Source organism: Lepidochelys olivacea (genome assembly GCF_965140295.1).
Source record: "Lepidochelys olivacea isolate rLepOli2 genome assembly, chromosome: 23".
Lineage (NCBI taxonomy): Eukaryota > Metazoa > Chordata > Testudines > Cheloniidae > Lepidochelys > Lepidochelys olivacea.
The window spans coordinates 1,551,433-1,567,151 of record NC_140433.1 but is presented as its reverse complement, the minus strand read 5'-3'; the positions used below and the strand labels follow the sequence as shown (position 1 = coordinate 1,567,151).

Sequence of the window (15,719 nt, the reverse complement as noted above, 5' to 3'; positions counted from 1 at the left end):
CATGGTCTCTGGGTATATAATGTCTTCTGCAGTTTCCACAGGATGCATCCGATGAAGTGAGCTGTAGCTCACGAAAGCTCATGCTCAAATAAATTGGTTAGTCTCTAAGGTGCCACAAGTCCTCCTTTTCTTTTTTTAAAGAATAGTTGGTGATTTCAACTTTTTATCCCGATTTGAGGGTGGGGGGGGGATTTCAAACGCTCAAAAATATTCGTGGAGGAGAAAATTACATCCTGCCCAATTCTCCCCACATAGTCTGGACACATTAATCCCAGCTTCAGCCCCACCGGGTATTAATGAGGCCAGGAGATCGGCCATATTTGTTTTTAATAGAGGAGTAGGACTGTCCTGTCAATAAGAACGTCTGTCATTAGCCTTCCTTCTTAAAAAGTACCATGTTATTCTACAGACATGGATTCTAGTCCTGGCTCTGCTGCCTGGGATAAATAATTTCACTGTTCTGTGACTCAGTTCCCCCATATGGACAATGGCGCTACAGATTCCAGCCTCCTTTGTAAAAGACATTGAGAGCTATGGATGAAAAGAACTAGGTTATTATTATTATTCCAGCAATGATCTAGAAGAGCACAGCGTCCAATAATGTCACCCGTTTACCTCCACAGTATCCTGTGGCCATGAGTTCCACAGGTTAACTTTACAATGAGTATAAAAAAAGACGTCATTCGTCTGCTATTGTGATTCACAAATATTAGCCTATCTGACTCAGTAACATCCTCTGGCTTCTCCTCCCGTAGCATATCTTCATGAATCAACCAGGGTAACTCTACAGGGAACGAACCCTGGTGTTTAAAACATGGGACCACTCTACCAGCATCACTAGGAGGTGCACGATTCAAACTACCACCTTGCAGAAGCCGACTGGTTATATTTGCCCCCATGGTGACCTGTCCTGTCCCTCCCCCACCCACCCCCCTTAAATCCATGAGCCTGCAATTCTGCCACACAGGTGAAGGAGAAAATAAACTACCTGGCATTATAAAACCAGTTTTATTTAACTAGGAACACAGGACACAGCTCATATAACGCTCACCCGCAGCCCAGGCTAACCAACCAGCAGGACAAAGGAGCGAAAGAGGCAAACAGACTCAAGCGGTTTTAGCAGGGAGCCAGCCAAGACGTTGAGTAATATTTGAAAAGGGCCAGGTGTACCTCGGCATTTTGGCTGTGTCAGAGGGGTCACGCAACAGCTGAACGAAGCATCGGTGTGTAATTACAAGATCACTTATATAATTGTCTCTTTGCACTAGCGGAGCTGATTATTTCTATCCTACGCATGGCGCACATGTTTTGTTCTGGGTGGCAGCAGCGTTGCCTAGTGGATAAAGCGTTGACGGGGGATTCAAGAGACCTGGGTTTTAGCCCCAGTTCTTCCTCTGGCTTCCTGGGTGACTGTGGGCAGTCGCTTCTCTCCCCCACTTCTTTGCCTCCGTTTCCCCATCTATTAAACAGGGATAATGCTATTGAGCTCCACTGTAAAGCATGTTGAGATCTATTGATCACATGCACTATATAAACGCTAGGTCTGTTGATTATTGTTGAACATCTATAGTGTGCGAACACCGACAAGCCAACCCAGTTGGACTCCGCTGCGCTAGGTGCTGCATGAACAGAAATGTCGTACGAGTCCCAAAGAAGCTTCAAAAAACTCAAACCTAGGAAAGAGGTTTAGTTGTGGTCAGGCTCAGTTAGCTCCTGGGAGCAACGCCCCACCTCTCACTCACGTTTCTTCCAGTCATGCTGAACTCAAAGGGTCCAAACAGCGTGACGCTGGTACCACACAAACAAACAAACACACGGCAAGGTTGGCTTAACAGAAATTATGAGCTTTGTGTATAGAATATATTTTGGCTTCTGGTTTTGTTGGTCACATTTTTCTCTGCCACCGTGAAGACTAGAAACGTGCTTAAAAAAAACCCAAACCAAAACAAAAGCTGAGCTCACAGAATCCCATGACTCAGGCGGCTGGGGATTTAAGACGGCACACGCCTCCCCATGAAACCCCCCAGAACTGCCGACAGTGAGCAGGTGCGAACCAGAGTCCCAAAGAAGGGACCCTTAACCTCTGAAGTCTACGTTTTTCAGAGTAAGTAACGAAGCACCAGCGCCCAAGAAAAGGGACTTTTTGGAAAGTGCGGCACGTCCACCCTATGAAAATCCGGCCGGAGCTGTAACGGCACCAGCTCTCCGTGGCAGCTGTGTAGCTCAGTGGGAGATGAAAACGTCCATCATCCCAAAAACAGGTTTTCAACAATCTAAGCGCTCCTGAGATTAGTTCACCGCAAGAGGGAAGGTGTTAAGAACACAACCCCTTTCATCAGCTTAACTGTGGGCATGTTGGCAGGGTGGGAGGAATTTAAACCTTCTCCTTCCATGGAGCCCTGACAAGTTTGTTCAGGTGGCCTTTCAAGCAGAAATAAAGACACGGAGGAAATATAAAGAGCCTGGCTTAGCGGTAGCTAAATTGGGCCAAATTCTGCCCTTTTGAGAGCAACCAGAGCAGGAGAAATGTTTGTTTTCGCCACCGTCCTTCTGGCTGCCGTGTCTTGCGGTGAAAGACACCGGAGAGGTTTGCTGCCCTCCTGGGCCATGCGCTATGAAGCTTGGGAAAGCCCCTAGAATTTCAGACCTAGCCAGAAACAACCACCAAATGAGCCTCTAAGAGATGCACTCTCCAAACACTCTTCGCAGCAAACACTGGTCGTTACCCTGAATGCACCTTCCTTTCCCGTAAAACTATTCGCAAATTCTCCCCCATGCAGCAAGAGGAGTTTTCTGTAGTTATTAAAAAGGCCAAACACTGTGGATGGACGAATTGGAAAACTTGGACTTTTCAGGTGGCCCTGAAAGAAATTCCCAGGACATCCTATGGAAAACGGGATTGTCTCAGGAAAACTTGGCTTCATAGACTTTAAGGCCAATAATGACTATTATGATCAGTTCATTTGACTTTTACGGAGCCCACTAACTTGTGTCTAATGAAATGATCCGGTCAGAGAACGGCCCAAAATAATTCCTAGAGCAGATCTTTCAGAAAAACATCCCGTCTCGATTTAAAAGTTGTCAACAGTGGAGAATCCACCACTTCCCCCAGGGAGTTTGTGCCCTAAATTTGTGCCTTATTTTTAATTGGAATGTGCCTGGCTTTAGCTTCCAGGAGTTGGTTCTGCCTTTCTCCTCTAGCGTAACGGGTCCGTTAGGCCCCATGAACGTATTTATAAGCTGCGGGCAAGACACCAATCAATCGTTTTGATGAACCAAACAGAGCGAGATGCGTGAGCCTCTCCCAGCAAGGCAGGTTTCCAACCCTCCGATTGTTGTTCCAGCTTTTCTCTGCTCTCAAAATGCAGACAACAGAACAGGACCAGCTCTGCCCCACCCACACCCTCTGGCTAGTCCCTTTAATGACAGCAGCCCGGCCAGCCCCGAGCGTTCAGCAGATCAGGACTCAAGAAAAAATCACGGGATTGGCCGAGATTTGGGTTTGTTTTATTTGCCTCTGGTTTCTTTACTCGAGTCAAGTTTGTAAACTTTTCTCTATCACCCCCAGAGCTGGACAATTTTTATTTGTATTTGAGTTTAATGAAAACTTGAACCAAACTCACAAATCCGGAGCTCAGGACTTTGAAAAGAGAGAAGACCACCATCCTGATTAGACACTGCAAGCTCACGCGTTCAAAGGCTGCGGGACACGAGGCTGTGAAAGGGGGAGCCAGGCGGGATGGGGCAGCGGCTCGCTCAGCGAGGGACAGCCCGGAGCTCGTAGGGACCTGGCACGTTCCCCAGGCCACTCATCAAGGGCGAGATGTCGATTTCCTCTGGGCAGGCGAGGGGCGTGAGGGCGAAGCTCTGCAGGACGGCGGTGAAGAAGAGGAAGAGCTCCATGCGGGCCAGGCCCTCGCCCAGGCAGATCCTCTTCCCTGGGGGGAAAGAAACACGGTGACGAACGGGCCGTGCACGGGGGTGAGAGGCATGTCAGGATCCATCGCACCCCAAGTCTCGGTTACCCTCTCCCTGTACTTGTGGCTCAGGCACCTTTAAGACTCCTTTCATGTTCCCTGTATTCTGGGGACCGGCCCCCAGTGTCAGTTACAGCAGCCTTGGGGCTGCTCTAACTCATGCTCCATCCCCTTTATGGGCCCTGGGGGGCAGAGAATAGCCACAGCGCAGTGCACTCCGGCCACAACCCCAGTCCGCCCCCTATGGGTCCCGGGGGCAGAGAATAGCCACCGCAGCATGGGTGGTGGGTATCACAGGCGGGGGGAGGCTGTGTTCCCCCAAACAGCCTAGCATGGCCCCACCCACGCTCCGCCCCCAGGAGGGCCCCTGCTCCACTTCCCGGTGCTCTGCCTTGGCTTAGGCTGGCTGGGGCTGGGGCTGGCCAGCCTACCACTGGGGTGGCCCCTGGACTCTCAGGGGGTCATCTCAGCCCCACAGCGGCACAGAGGGGCCTGATCTCTCCTCGCAGTGACCCCAAGGCCGTGGAGCTAGCCTGTTACTCCATCCGAGGCCGGGGCTGGAGTAGACGTGTTAGTGAAGACTCAACCTGTCCCACTCCCGCTCCTCAGCCCCAGACCGGGCAGGCCACACGTACCCGTGGAGAAGGCCATGAAGGCGTCTTGCTTTCGGAAACCTCCTCTCGGGTCCAGGAAATGGGCCGGGTCGAACGAGGCCGGGTCTTTGAACTGGGCGGGGTCGTTGTGAACGGAGAACAGCAGCGGGATGACGTTGGTGCCCTGGGCAGGGGAAACGCAGAGCTGCAGCACATGCATCCAGAGGATCTCTCCGCCCATCCCTCCGTCCATCCATCCCCTGCCTATCCAGCCATCTTGATGTCCATCTGTCTTTTAATCCATCCATCTGTCTTTCTGTCTATCCACCCATCCTATCCATCTTGACAGTCTGTCCATCTCTGCCCAGGCACGGCTGGATAGAGTCTGTCTTGGGTGGTTTAGACCCACCAAACCCTACCCATCGGCAAGGGGTTAGACAAATTGTCCCTTGTGGTGCCTCTCAACCCTCTGGTTCTGTGATTCTACATCCATCTGGCTTCTCCACCCACTCACCGAGCTGTCCACACGTCTGTCTGTCTGCCCATCCATTGACTCGTTCTTCTGTCTGGCACTGGTGCAGCCATCCGTCCGTCTTGTCTGTCCATCCGTCCTCTCAGTCTGTCTGTCCATTTATTCAGCGATCCACCCTCTAGCCACCTGGATCATTTTCTGTCCTTCCACCCCGTCCATCCAGCTGGATTGTCCATCCATCCGTCTGTCCACCCACCTACTCACGTGTCCCTCAGCCTCTCCAACCATCTATCTTTCCATCCCTCCACCTATCCAGCCATGCTATCTATCAGTCTACTTGTCTATCTACCCACCCATCCTATCTATCCATCCCAACGCACACCCCTCTCTCTGGCCATCTGTCCATCCACCCACCCACCCATCCGCCAGTCTATCCAGCCACGGTTCCAGCCGTTCCCTCTCCACACACCCTTTGGAAGCTGACAAGAGGGGAGACTCCAGCCCTGGGGGGCAGAGCCGTGTTTTCTTGCTCGAACGTGAGGAGGAGGGAAATCCCGTTACCTCTGGCAGCAGGAAACCCCTGAACCGGGTGTCCCGGGTCAGCGCGTGCGGGAGCCCCATGGGGATCACGTCGCCGAAGCGCGGCACCTCGTGGATCACGGCGTCGGCGTAGGGCACGTGCGCCTGGTCGCCTACCGACGGTCTGCGGTGCCACCCGATCGGAGCTCAGCGTGGACTTTGGCTGCGGAGAAACAAGCGGGATGGGAAGCGGTTTCTGGTTGGGTGGGGCAGCAAGGACACGCTCGGTCTGGAGCTGAGACCTGGCTGGCGATTTCTACACCCGCCCTTTTAAAATATAGACAGTGGCTTGGATCACCCCCGACTGCAATGGGGGCAGGGCCGGATCCTGATCTCAGCCTCCCAGGGTCAATCCAGCGTCACCCCGACTCCAGTGGGGTTGGGGCCAGATTCTGATCTCAGCTGCCCTGGGGCCAATCCAGAGTCACTCCTGACTGCAGTGGAATCGAGGTGAAACCTGGCTTCAGTTCCCAACTCGGACACAGACTCCCTGTGTGACCTTTGGACAGTCACTCGACACCACCCCCCCCCATCTCAGTTCCCCCTCTGCACGGGGGGCTAACCATCCTCCAGTCGCCTGAGTGCCCGGCCCAGAGGGGGCCCCGCATTAGGAATAACTTGAGTCCCCCCTGCCCCCGCTGCTCACCCTGTATCTCCGGGTACTTCATGAGGAGGAGGAATCCGTAGCGCAGGGTGGTGCTGACGGTCTCTGTCCCCCCGAAGAACAGGTTGTGTGTGGTCGTCACCAGGGTCTCCCCGTGGAAGCAGCTCGGTGGGTCCTGGTTTTCCTGCAGGGGGAGGCATCCACACCTCCTCACTGGGGGCTGCCCAGAATTCGAACCCACAGCGCTCGGGTATCTCCCACCGTCTCCCCTTAGTGACTGCTCCACTGATTCAGTTTCTGGGTCTACTGTTGCTGCCAGCCGAGGGGGCTAATCCCTTAGCTGAAGGAGCGGAGCCAGATGCTGTTAGCCCTGCATCTCCCCGGTTCAAAGCCCCCAGCTGGTGACAGCCTCTCTGAACAGCCAGGGGGCCCCGCAATGCTGGACTTTCAGGACCCCTGATATATTTGACAGAAGCACTTCTCATTTGCTGGGGGAAAGGACTGGGGCCTAGTGGCTAGAGCACAAAGCTGGCCTCCAGGACTCCTGGGTTCTATCTGCAGCCCGGGGAGGGGGTCTAGTGGTTAGGGTGCTGGAGGGGGACAGAGTCAGGACTCCTGGGTTCCATTCCTGACCTGCCGAGTGACTTTGGGCAAGTCACTTCCCTGTCCCTCCCCTGCCTCAGTTTCCCCCACTCTAAACTGTCCTGCCTCCCAGGGTGGAGCGTCACGAGAATTAAGCCGTTCATGCTTGCAGAGCGCTCCTCAAACCGCGATTCTCCGGCAATGCTCCCCACATCGAGGGCAGGGCTGTGAGAATGTGATTCACCGGAGCTTGGGTTACAGCTCGGCCTCCCGCGGCAGATTCAGACGAGGCCCCGGAGATTATCCCAAGCAGGCAGGAACCTGTACAGCAGGTGATGCAGCAGGGAGGGTCTCCAGACAAACTCCCCTCCCTACAAGTGCGGGGAGCGACTCGGGGCTGCTCGCGGGCCACTGGCCTGCGTGGCGTGCGGCTCTGCGGGGCCGGGCCAGGAGCTCGTCCCTTCGAAGATCAACCCCAAACAAAGCCAGTCGGCTCCTGCAGGCCAAGTGCCAGCCAAGGTCAGAGGCGGGGGCGAGGTTTTGGGCGAGCTGCTTGAGGCTTTTCTAAGCCACTTTAAAGGCGAAGGAGCCAGGAAGGCTGAGGGGGGACAGGATACACCCGGCCCATAGCAACAACGTTTCAGCCAACCCCCAAACAACGGGAACACCAAGGAACCCCAGCCAGGGCTTGCCCCACACTGTGCTGTGTGCTGTTCATTACCGCAGCACCACCCCAGCCCCGGGCCAGGCGCTGTAAGGACACAAGACCACGAACCCCGGGGGCACCCAGAATCCCCTCCTCCAACCAAAATCGCCCCCCCCCTTTGTTATAAGGACATGGGAACAGCGAGAACGTCGGCCCCGTGTCAGTAACAGTGCGCTGGACACTATGGGCATGGTCACGGCTGGTTTTGTAAGCAAGTAGTTTTTAGGAGAGGTGAACCTGGGGGGTACGCAAGACACATCGGACTCCGGAAAGGGGGACAGGAGTCTGGAAAGGTTGAGAGCCGGGGACCTAGGTCTTTGTCTGACCTGCCAGTGACGGCGATTCCACGATCTCTGGGCAATTTATTCCAGGTCTTACCCAGCCTGACAGACGGGAAGCTTTTCCTAATGTCCAACCTACGCCACCCGTGCTGCAGTTTAAGCCCATTGCTTCTTGGCCTGTCCTCAGCAGGTAACAAGAACAATTTACCTCCCTCCTCCTTGTACCAGCCTTTTACCGGTTTGAGAACAGCCCCTGACCGTATCTGCACTGCAGAGATAATAGTGGCTTAATCGGCGGGGTGGTGAAGCCATAAGTAGCTAATAATTAACCATTGCTTGAGCCACAGAAATGCTCTGGATCGACAACTGTTAAGAACATAAGAAAGACCAGACCAGGTCAGACCAAAGGTCCATCCAGCCCAGTAGCCAACGCCAGGTGCCCCAGAGGGAGTGAACAGAACAGGGAGTGATCAGTGATCTCTCTCCTGCCATCCATCTCCACCCTCTGACAGACAGAGGCGAGGGACACCCTTCCTTACCCATCCTGGCTAATAGCCATTAATGGACTTAACCTCCATGAGTTTATCCAGTTCTCTTTTAAACCCTGTTATAGTCCTAGCCTTCACAACCTCCTCAGGCAAGGAGTTCCATGGGTTAACTGTGCACTGTGTGAAGAACTTCCCTGTATTTGTTTTAAACCTGCTGCCCACTAATTTCATTTGGTGGCCCCCACTTCTTATCTTATGGGAACAAGTAAATAACTTTTCCTTATTCACTTTCTCCACACCACTCCTGAGTTTATAGCCCTCGATCGTACCCTAGTAACTAGTCGCTGCTGAAACTGAGGCATCATAGCAATGCTGAGGTTGATTTTTTTAAAATTCAGTGGTATGTTTCACAGCCCCTCTAGTGCTAATAAAAAGGGAGATTCCCCACTACCTCAAACAGTGGGCCTGGGAAACATGCCCCAGCCTTACCTGTTCCTCAGGATCCTGAAGCCAAAGAACCCAGGAATTTGGGCATCCAACTCACCCTCCACCGCCACCCCCCCTACAGGCATCTGTCACTTTCATTACCCAGCCCATGGCCATTAGGTGCAGTCAGGGGCCCAACGCCCCGACCACAGCTGCTAATCTGCCCTGGATCAACCTGCAGTTCTCAGGCCTGGTGCTAAGGGGCAGTGGCAGGTGATGGAGAGTCAGTCCCCTGCTGGATTTTCCAGGGGAGCTCCAGCTACCGAGGGGTTAACTCCGCCCCCCCCAAACACACACACACACAACCGCAGGCTGCTAATCTCAGCTGGGCCCCCATTCCACTACCGCCTGCGAAATCCAGGTGCTCAGGGGTGCAAATTCCCTGCCCCCCCTTCCAACGAGCGCCCCCTGCCCCGAGATCAGACTCCCCCAGGGCCCTCGGCTGAACCCCAGCACCTGAGCACCTCCCAGTCATTAGCACATTAATCGCCCCAGAGACCGGCACCTGCTGCATCCCAGGTGCGAGCAAGTTTGAAGCGAGGGGATAACCTGCTCCCAGGGAAGACGGCTCCTGCCCCGAAGCAGACGGGTTTTGCTCTCGGGGTGGTTTTATTCCCGTTTTATTCCCATCTGCCAGGCAGCAGGGTGCTCTGGCCCCCATCCTGCACCACGGATAGATCTGGAGTGACTCCACTCAGTCAGCCAGGCTGATCCGGATTGACGCCGCTGTAACTGAGAGCAGAAATCCAGCTCTGGAGCCGTGGGGCGCTTTCCCTCCATGCCTTGACCCAGGGGGGAAGGGGAGTCTCTGGGCTGGTTTGCCCAACACCAGGGCCCCAGGGCAGGGCCGAGCGGGGAAGCTGGCACTGCCCGGGGATGAGCCACAGCCTCTGCCCGTGCCCGTTCTCAGAGCAACGGTGCCACCCCAGGGTCACTTGCAGCGTCTCACCCCGTCCCCGTCAGCAGATGGTGGCGCCTTGCGAATCACTGCGGGCGGAAGGAGCTCGCCCGGCGCCCCGGCCCTTCCGTGCAGCTGTCATGTGCTGCCCGCCAGTAGCCAGGAGCAGCCAGGCCCCCGGGCAACCCAGCCCCTAGGGACAGAACCCAGAAGTCCTGGCTTCCAGCCCCCTGCTCTAACCACTAGACCCCACTCCCCTCCCAGAGCCAGGGAGAGAACCCAGGAGTCCTGGCTCCCAGCCCCTCTCCCACCCCCCCAAGCACTGGACCCCAGCCCCTGGGGCAGCCACCAGCTGCATCTGCCCCATGGGAGAGAACCCCCCAGCCTGCGTCAGAGTCGAGGGGCCACAAAGGAATCACCCCCCCGAGCAGGCAGGGGGTCACTGGGGGTAGCCCCCCTTTGCCCCCCCCTTCCCTGTCGCTGGCCGCAGAGGGGGGCAGCAGTAGACACCCCTCACCAGGGACTCCAGGCTGCTCCAGCACCTGACTGAGCCCAGAGGCCAACCCGGCGTAGTAGGAAATGGGGGGGGTCTTCTGTCAACTACACCCCTGGGGGGGGTCCGTAATTCACCCCCCCACAGCAGCCCAGGGTCCCCAGCTCCACGCCAGCTGCACCTTCCCCCTACCCAGGGGACATGAGACAGAACTGGGGACAGTGGGGGGGACCCCAACCAGCCTCCTGCGCCCCCAACCCCAGCCCCCCGGGCCAGCCACCATCGTAGCCTTGAGTCACCCCAGCCGGGGGGGGGGAATGTTCTGAACCAGCCCCCGCCCCCCCCCCCCGTGGCCGGGCGTCAGAGACACGGTGTCCTTGCTGCGGGAACAGGACACCCTGGCACGGGGCGGGGGGGGGGGGCGGACAGCTGGGGAGGTGGGGCAGCTGGGCGGGGTGTCTGAGCCGTGGGGCGGCTGGGGGCTGCGTGGAGCCAGCGCCAATGAGGATTCTAGTGGGGGGGGGTAAACTGCCCCCCCATCAGCAGAAACAGCCACGAGCTCCCCCCCCACGCCTGGCCCCACGAGCTGGTTCACATGGTGCCCCTCACTCCCGACCCGCAGCCCCTGCTGGCCCAGCCCTGACCTGCCAGACTGGGGGGCGGTTTGAGGCTTTGAAGCTGTGGGGCTGGGGGCCCTGGAGGGCAGAGAAGGAAGGTCGGGGGGGGCTTCTTTCTGCTCCCCCCCCCCGCACACACAGGATTCAATCTCAGCGGCTGCTCAGCCACCCCCTCCTCTGCCTGCCCCCCCTTCCCCCCAGCCAAGGGTCCCTGCCCTGCGGGCCTGCCCCACATCACCCCGTGGCACCCAGCCCCCAGCCTGGCAACACCACGGGGCACCATGCCAGGCAGGGCTGCCCAGGGGCCTCTCGCCTCCGCCAGGCACTGAGAGGGAGGGACGGGGCCCTGGAAGGGGGCAGCGCTGGGGGGGGGGGTGGCTGAGAAGGGTTCAGTGACCCCAGAGGACCTTTTTCCAGTGGGGCAGGGGGGATGGGGCCTTTCCCCTCTGGGGGGCACTGGCCCCGATCCAGCCCCAGGGCTGGGGACTGGCTGGCCCGGGGACCTTCCCCTCCTTGGGAGCCCTGCCTAGTCCCATTGGCTGGCTGGGCCGAGATGAGTTTGTCAGGTCTCAGCCCCCGCCCCAGGGAGGTCCCTCAGGCAGGGGAGGGGCAGGGGTGTGTGAGGGGTCTCCGGTCTCCAGGGTCCCATGGGACCAGTGCAGCCCCCCCACCCCACCCCACTACCTCCAGCTGCATGGAAAGGGTTAACACCTCCCCTCCCAGCTGCAGTGAGCCCTGCCTGCCCCCCCAGCACTGGCCCCCCACACACACACATTAGGTCACTGGGGTTAGAACTGGCAGCCCAGAGCAAAGGATTAAAAGGGCCAGGGCAGCCTAGGGCAGTGGGGCCAGGACTGGGGAGAACCACATCCCGCTGGGCCCAGGGGGAAACTGAGGCACTGGGAGGGGACGGGCTGTCCTTAAAGTCACACAGTGAGTCAGCCATAGAGCCAGGGACAGAACCCAGGTGTCCTGGCTCCCAGCCCCCAGCTGCATTAACCCACTAAATCCCACTCCCCTCCCAGAGAACCCAGGAGTCCTGGCTCCCAATTCCCTTACTCTAAAACAGTAGACCCAGGAACATGACTCAGTTACTATGCACTTGACCCCACCCCAGAGGCAGCTGCATCTCAGCACCGGGGGAGGGGTCCCCGTAGAACCAGCTGCCCCCGCGTCCCACCCCAGAAGTGGCTGCATCTCAGCAGCGATGCGGGGCCCTGAGATCGCCTAGGCGTGGGAAAAAGGCCCCCAGGCTCAGTGCGAGTGCCTCCTTCCCACCCCGATGCTTGCCCCATGGACTCGCTCCCACTCCCCACCTCCCCCTGCCCCACGAGTTCCAGGAAGGCGCGGGGGGGGGGCGGGAAATAGGTTTCCTGGTAAACAGGGATCGGATGGCAGGCGCGGCTGGGAGCCAGCTCCCATCCCCCTGGCTCCGGGCTGGGGGTCAGTCACGGGGCAGGGGGTCCCTTGCCCACTGCAGGGGGCTCCAATTCCCCTCCCCCAAGGGGATTTTCCTGGAAGGCCAACAGGCCAGAGACTGGGGTAAACAGCCCCACTGCCGGGACCCCAACAGCTTCACACACACACACACACACACCCGCAGCTGCCTTCCCACCCCCCACCCCCCAACACACACACAGCCCCTCCCCACACAGGGTCACCCGGAAACAGCCCCATGGGAGATGGGATTTCCCCATAAGAATTCAGCACCCACCCCCCAATGAGGCACTAGGGGGCGCCAGGCTGCAGGGGGCAGGGTGAGGGGCTCAGTGGGGGGTACAGGGCTGGGGTGGGGGGTGCCAGGCTGAAGCAGGAAGGGTGAGGGGATCAGTGGGGGGACACCAGGGGACAGGGTGGGGGGCTCAGTGGGGGGTGCTGACAGCCCCATGCCCCAGTGCAGCAGTGCACACAGTCTTCCCAGACCCCAGGACCTCTTCCCCACAAGTGGGGGGGACTCGCCTTCCAGGTCTGGGCCAAACCCACACGCAGGGTGATCTTGTGCTGCCTGCAAGAGACCCGCTCTGGGGCTTCGGCCACAGGCAGGATCCTTCTTCCCTTCCTGCCCTGCACCTGGAGCCCCCGTGCTCCACCCCAGAGGCAGCTGCATCTCAGAGCCAGCTAAGGGCCCCCCCCATGGCCATTGCCCTTTTAAAGACCCCACCCCCCACCCGCAGGGCTGGAGAGTTGCTGTCTCAGTGGGGCAGGCTTGGCCTTGGCCAGCGCAGCACATCCCGCAGGGGAGGGGTCCCCCCCACCCCAGGGCTCGCAGCCAGCCCAGGGGTAACCTAAGGCCAAAGCCAAGGCAGCGCTGGGCAGGCGGGAGCGCAGGCCTCTGGCAAACCCAGGCGTCCTGAGCAGCTAGCTTAGCCCCCGGCTCCCAGCCCCCCACTCTAACCACAAGCTCCCCCTTCCCTCCCCTCCCCTCCCAGAGCTGGGGAGAGAACCCAGGAGTCCTGGCTCCCAGCCCCCTGCTCTAACCACTAGCTCCCCCTCCCCTCCCCTTCCCTCCCCGAGCTGGGAGAGAACCCAGGCGTCCTGAACCCCAGCCCCACCCCCCATTCCTACCTCTGCTACCAACTCAAGCTGTGACCTTGGCCACATCCTCTCCCTGTCCCATGCCTCCTTCCCCGTCCCCGTCCTGGGAAGTGCGGCCCCCAGGCCGGGGCCTTAATTCGCACCAGGGACCCCATTGGAAGATTCCTTCTCCGGGGACCTGACTCACCCACCAACACACCCAGCCCCAGAGCCACCTGCTGTCAGGCCAAAATGCAGCCACCTCTGGGGTGAGGCCAGAGAAGGACCAGGACTCCTGGGTTCTCCCCCCGGCTCTGGCAGGGGAGGGGGGCTAGTGGCTAGAGCAAAGGGGGGCTGGGAGCCAGTTAACTCCCACTTGGTGTTAGGTGCCCGAACACCTTTCAGGAGCTGGGCCCAAGGGTCTGGGCCAGAGGAGACCCAAGTTTGCCCAGCCCGCTGGCTCCCGAAGCCCCGCAAGGGTGGCATTATGCTGCCCCCGCCCGCCCAGAGAAAGTATTGAAAACAGCGTGTGAGCCACAGACACAGAGGGGCTGGCGACAGCCAGACCCCAGACCCCAATCCTGAGCCACGTCCCCACCCCCTGCCCGGGGCTGCCCCATTCTTAGCCCGCCCTGTGCAGAGGGCGCGGTGTTCTGCCAGCCAGAGGGCAGGGGGATCGCTGACCAGGGGGTCAATCTGTGCCCCGGCTGCTCCCCGCTCACAGCCCTGCCACCCACGCAGCCAACTGCCAGCGTCCGGTTGAGATAGGGAATCAGAGGCAGCACCCAGCAGAGACTTGCAATGGGTCTGTGAGAAAGCTGGGGAGAGAACCCAGGAGTCCTGGCTCCCCCGCTCCTCTAACCACTGGCCCCCACTCCCCTCCCAGAGCCGGGGAGAGAACCCAGGAGTCCAAGCGGCCGGCACCGGGCTCACCTTAGTCCTGCCGTTGATGAGGTTCCCGCCCAGGTGCCCGGCACACTGCAGGATCAGCTGGTCGCTGCTGCCCATGAGGGCCCTGGCAGCCTGGCAGCCGGGCTCGCGCCCCTGCACCCAGGCGATCTGGGCCCCACGGACACTGGCTCGCCAGCTGCCCGTCCTGGAACTTCCCCCTGCGGCCCAGCCCCTGCACCCCGGGCGCCCGGCGCCTTGCCCAGGAACCCGTCCCTCACGCAGATCCCGTAATCGCTCAGGCAGGGCACCATGTCACCCAGCACCAGCCGCCAAGTCCCTGTTCTCCAGCCGCCTCCACTTGGGCCCCCCAGCAGCCGGCCCCCGGCGTCCCCCTCCAGCAGCCACTTGGCCAGCAGGACGGCGGCCCCCTCGCTCTGCAGCGGGCACAGCTCCCCGGGTGGGCCGCGCCAGGCCAGGCTGGCAGGGGCCAAGCCGGCAGGGGCCAAGCCGTGGGGGAGGCCGGGGCCCAACGAGCTCTCCGGGAAGCCCCCCATAGCGGGCCGGCTCGGGCCTGGGCACCGAGGCTCTAGGGGTGGTGGGCGATGCGGCTTCTGCATGGCAGCTGGGTCACGTCCATGGTGCCAAGCGGTGGCTGCCCCCGGGCTGGGGATCGGGGGGTCGCCAGGGTCCCCACCGGGGCGGGGGGGGATCTTCTGCAAAGACAGGGATCAGGGTGGGGGGGTCACCGGGGTCCCTGCAGGGGGGGAAGGGGGGAAATCTGCAAAGACAGCAGGGGTAAGGCTGGGAAGAGGGAGCTGGGGGGAGTCGAGGCAGGGAAAGGGCCGGGGGGGGGGGCTGCAGTATCCAAACTGCATTCTGGCTGCCCAGTCTCCAACCCTCCCCCCTTCTACCCCCCCAAGGCGGGCGGGAGATGCGGGGGGACACTGAGCCCCAGATCCCAACCCGCAGGTGCATCCAGCCCCTTCCAACAAGAGACAGACCCCCCCAGGTCCCACTGAGGGGACCCAGGCACCCCCCTTTAAAGTATCAGCCCCACCCAACCCCCAACACCTCGCAACCCCCCCAGACAAACACCCCAAGGGCAGCGAACAGCCGGGGAGGGGCAGGGAAACAACCCCACCACGTGGCAGGTGAAGCCCTCCTCTTAAAGGGGGATGTCTCCCCAGCCCCCCAGATCTCCCCCCGGCCCATCACCTTGCGCAGCTCCCGTGCGCCATGCCAGGCTGGTTGTGCGCTGCACCTGCCCCCCCTTCGTTGCGCCCGATGGGGGGGGAGGAGAGAGGGGCTCGGGGGGGCCCTTTCTCTGCGGGGGGAGGGTGGGACGGAGCTCGGGCCGCCAGGGGCCCCACACCCACAGGGACGCCTCACCCGACGCTGGGATGCGGGGGCTGGTTACAGAGCCTCCTGGCAGAAGGATTTGGCCCAGGAAGTGCAGGATGCTGCCTCCATGAGGGGGGCGACAGGCTGCGAGCCGAGGGGCGGCCCTAGAGGCCACTGCTCCAGGCCCCGGGGCAGGG

General features: G+C 59.7%; 1 protein-coding gene across 1 annotated transcript; it reads right to left on the bottom strand.

Annotated features, from left to right (window-relative positions):
- Positions 1-3,495: 3,495 nt before the first annotated feature.
- On the bottom strand, positions 3,496-14,735 carry LOC311511905 (cytochrome P450 2F5-like; the record flags this gene model as incomplete). The annotated part of the gene is made up of 6 exons (XM_084612836.1): positions 3,496-3,938; positions 4,613-4,754; positions 5,604-5,734; positions 6,268-6,409; positions 14,224-14,399; positions 14,441-14,735. The coding sequence occupies 6 exons, from the start codon at positions 14,733-14,735 to the stop codon at positions 3,757-3,759; spliced, it is 1,068 nt and encodes a 355-aa protein (XP_084468962.1). The 3' UTR covers positions 3,496-3,756.
- Positions 14,736-15,719: the final 984 nt, after the last annotated feature.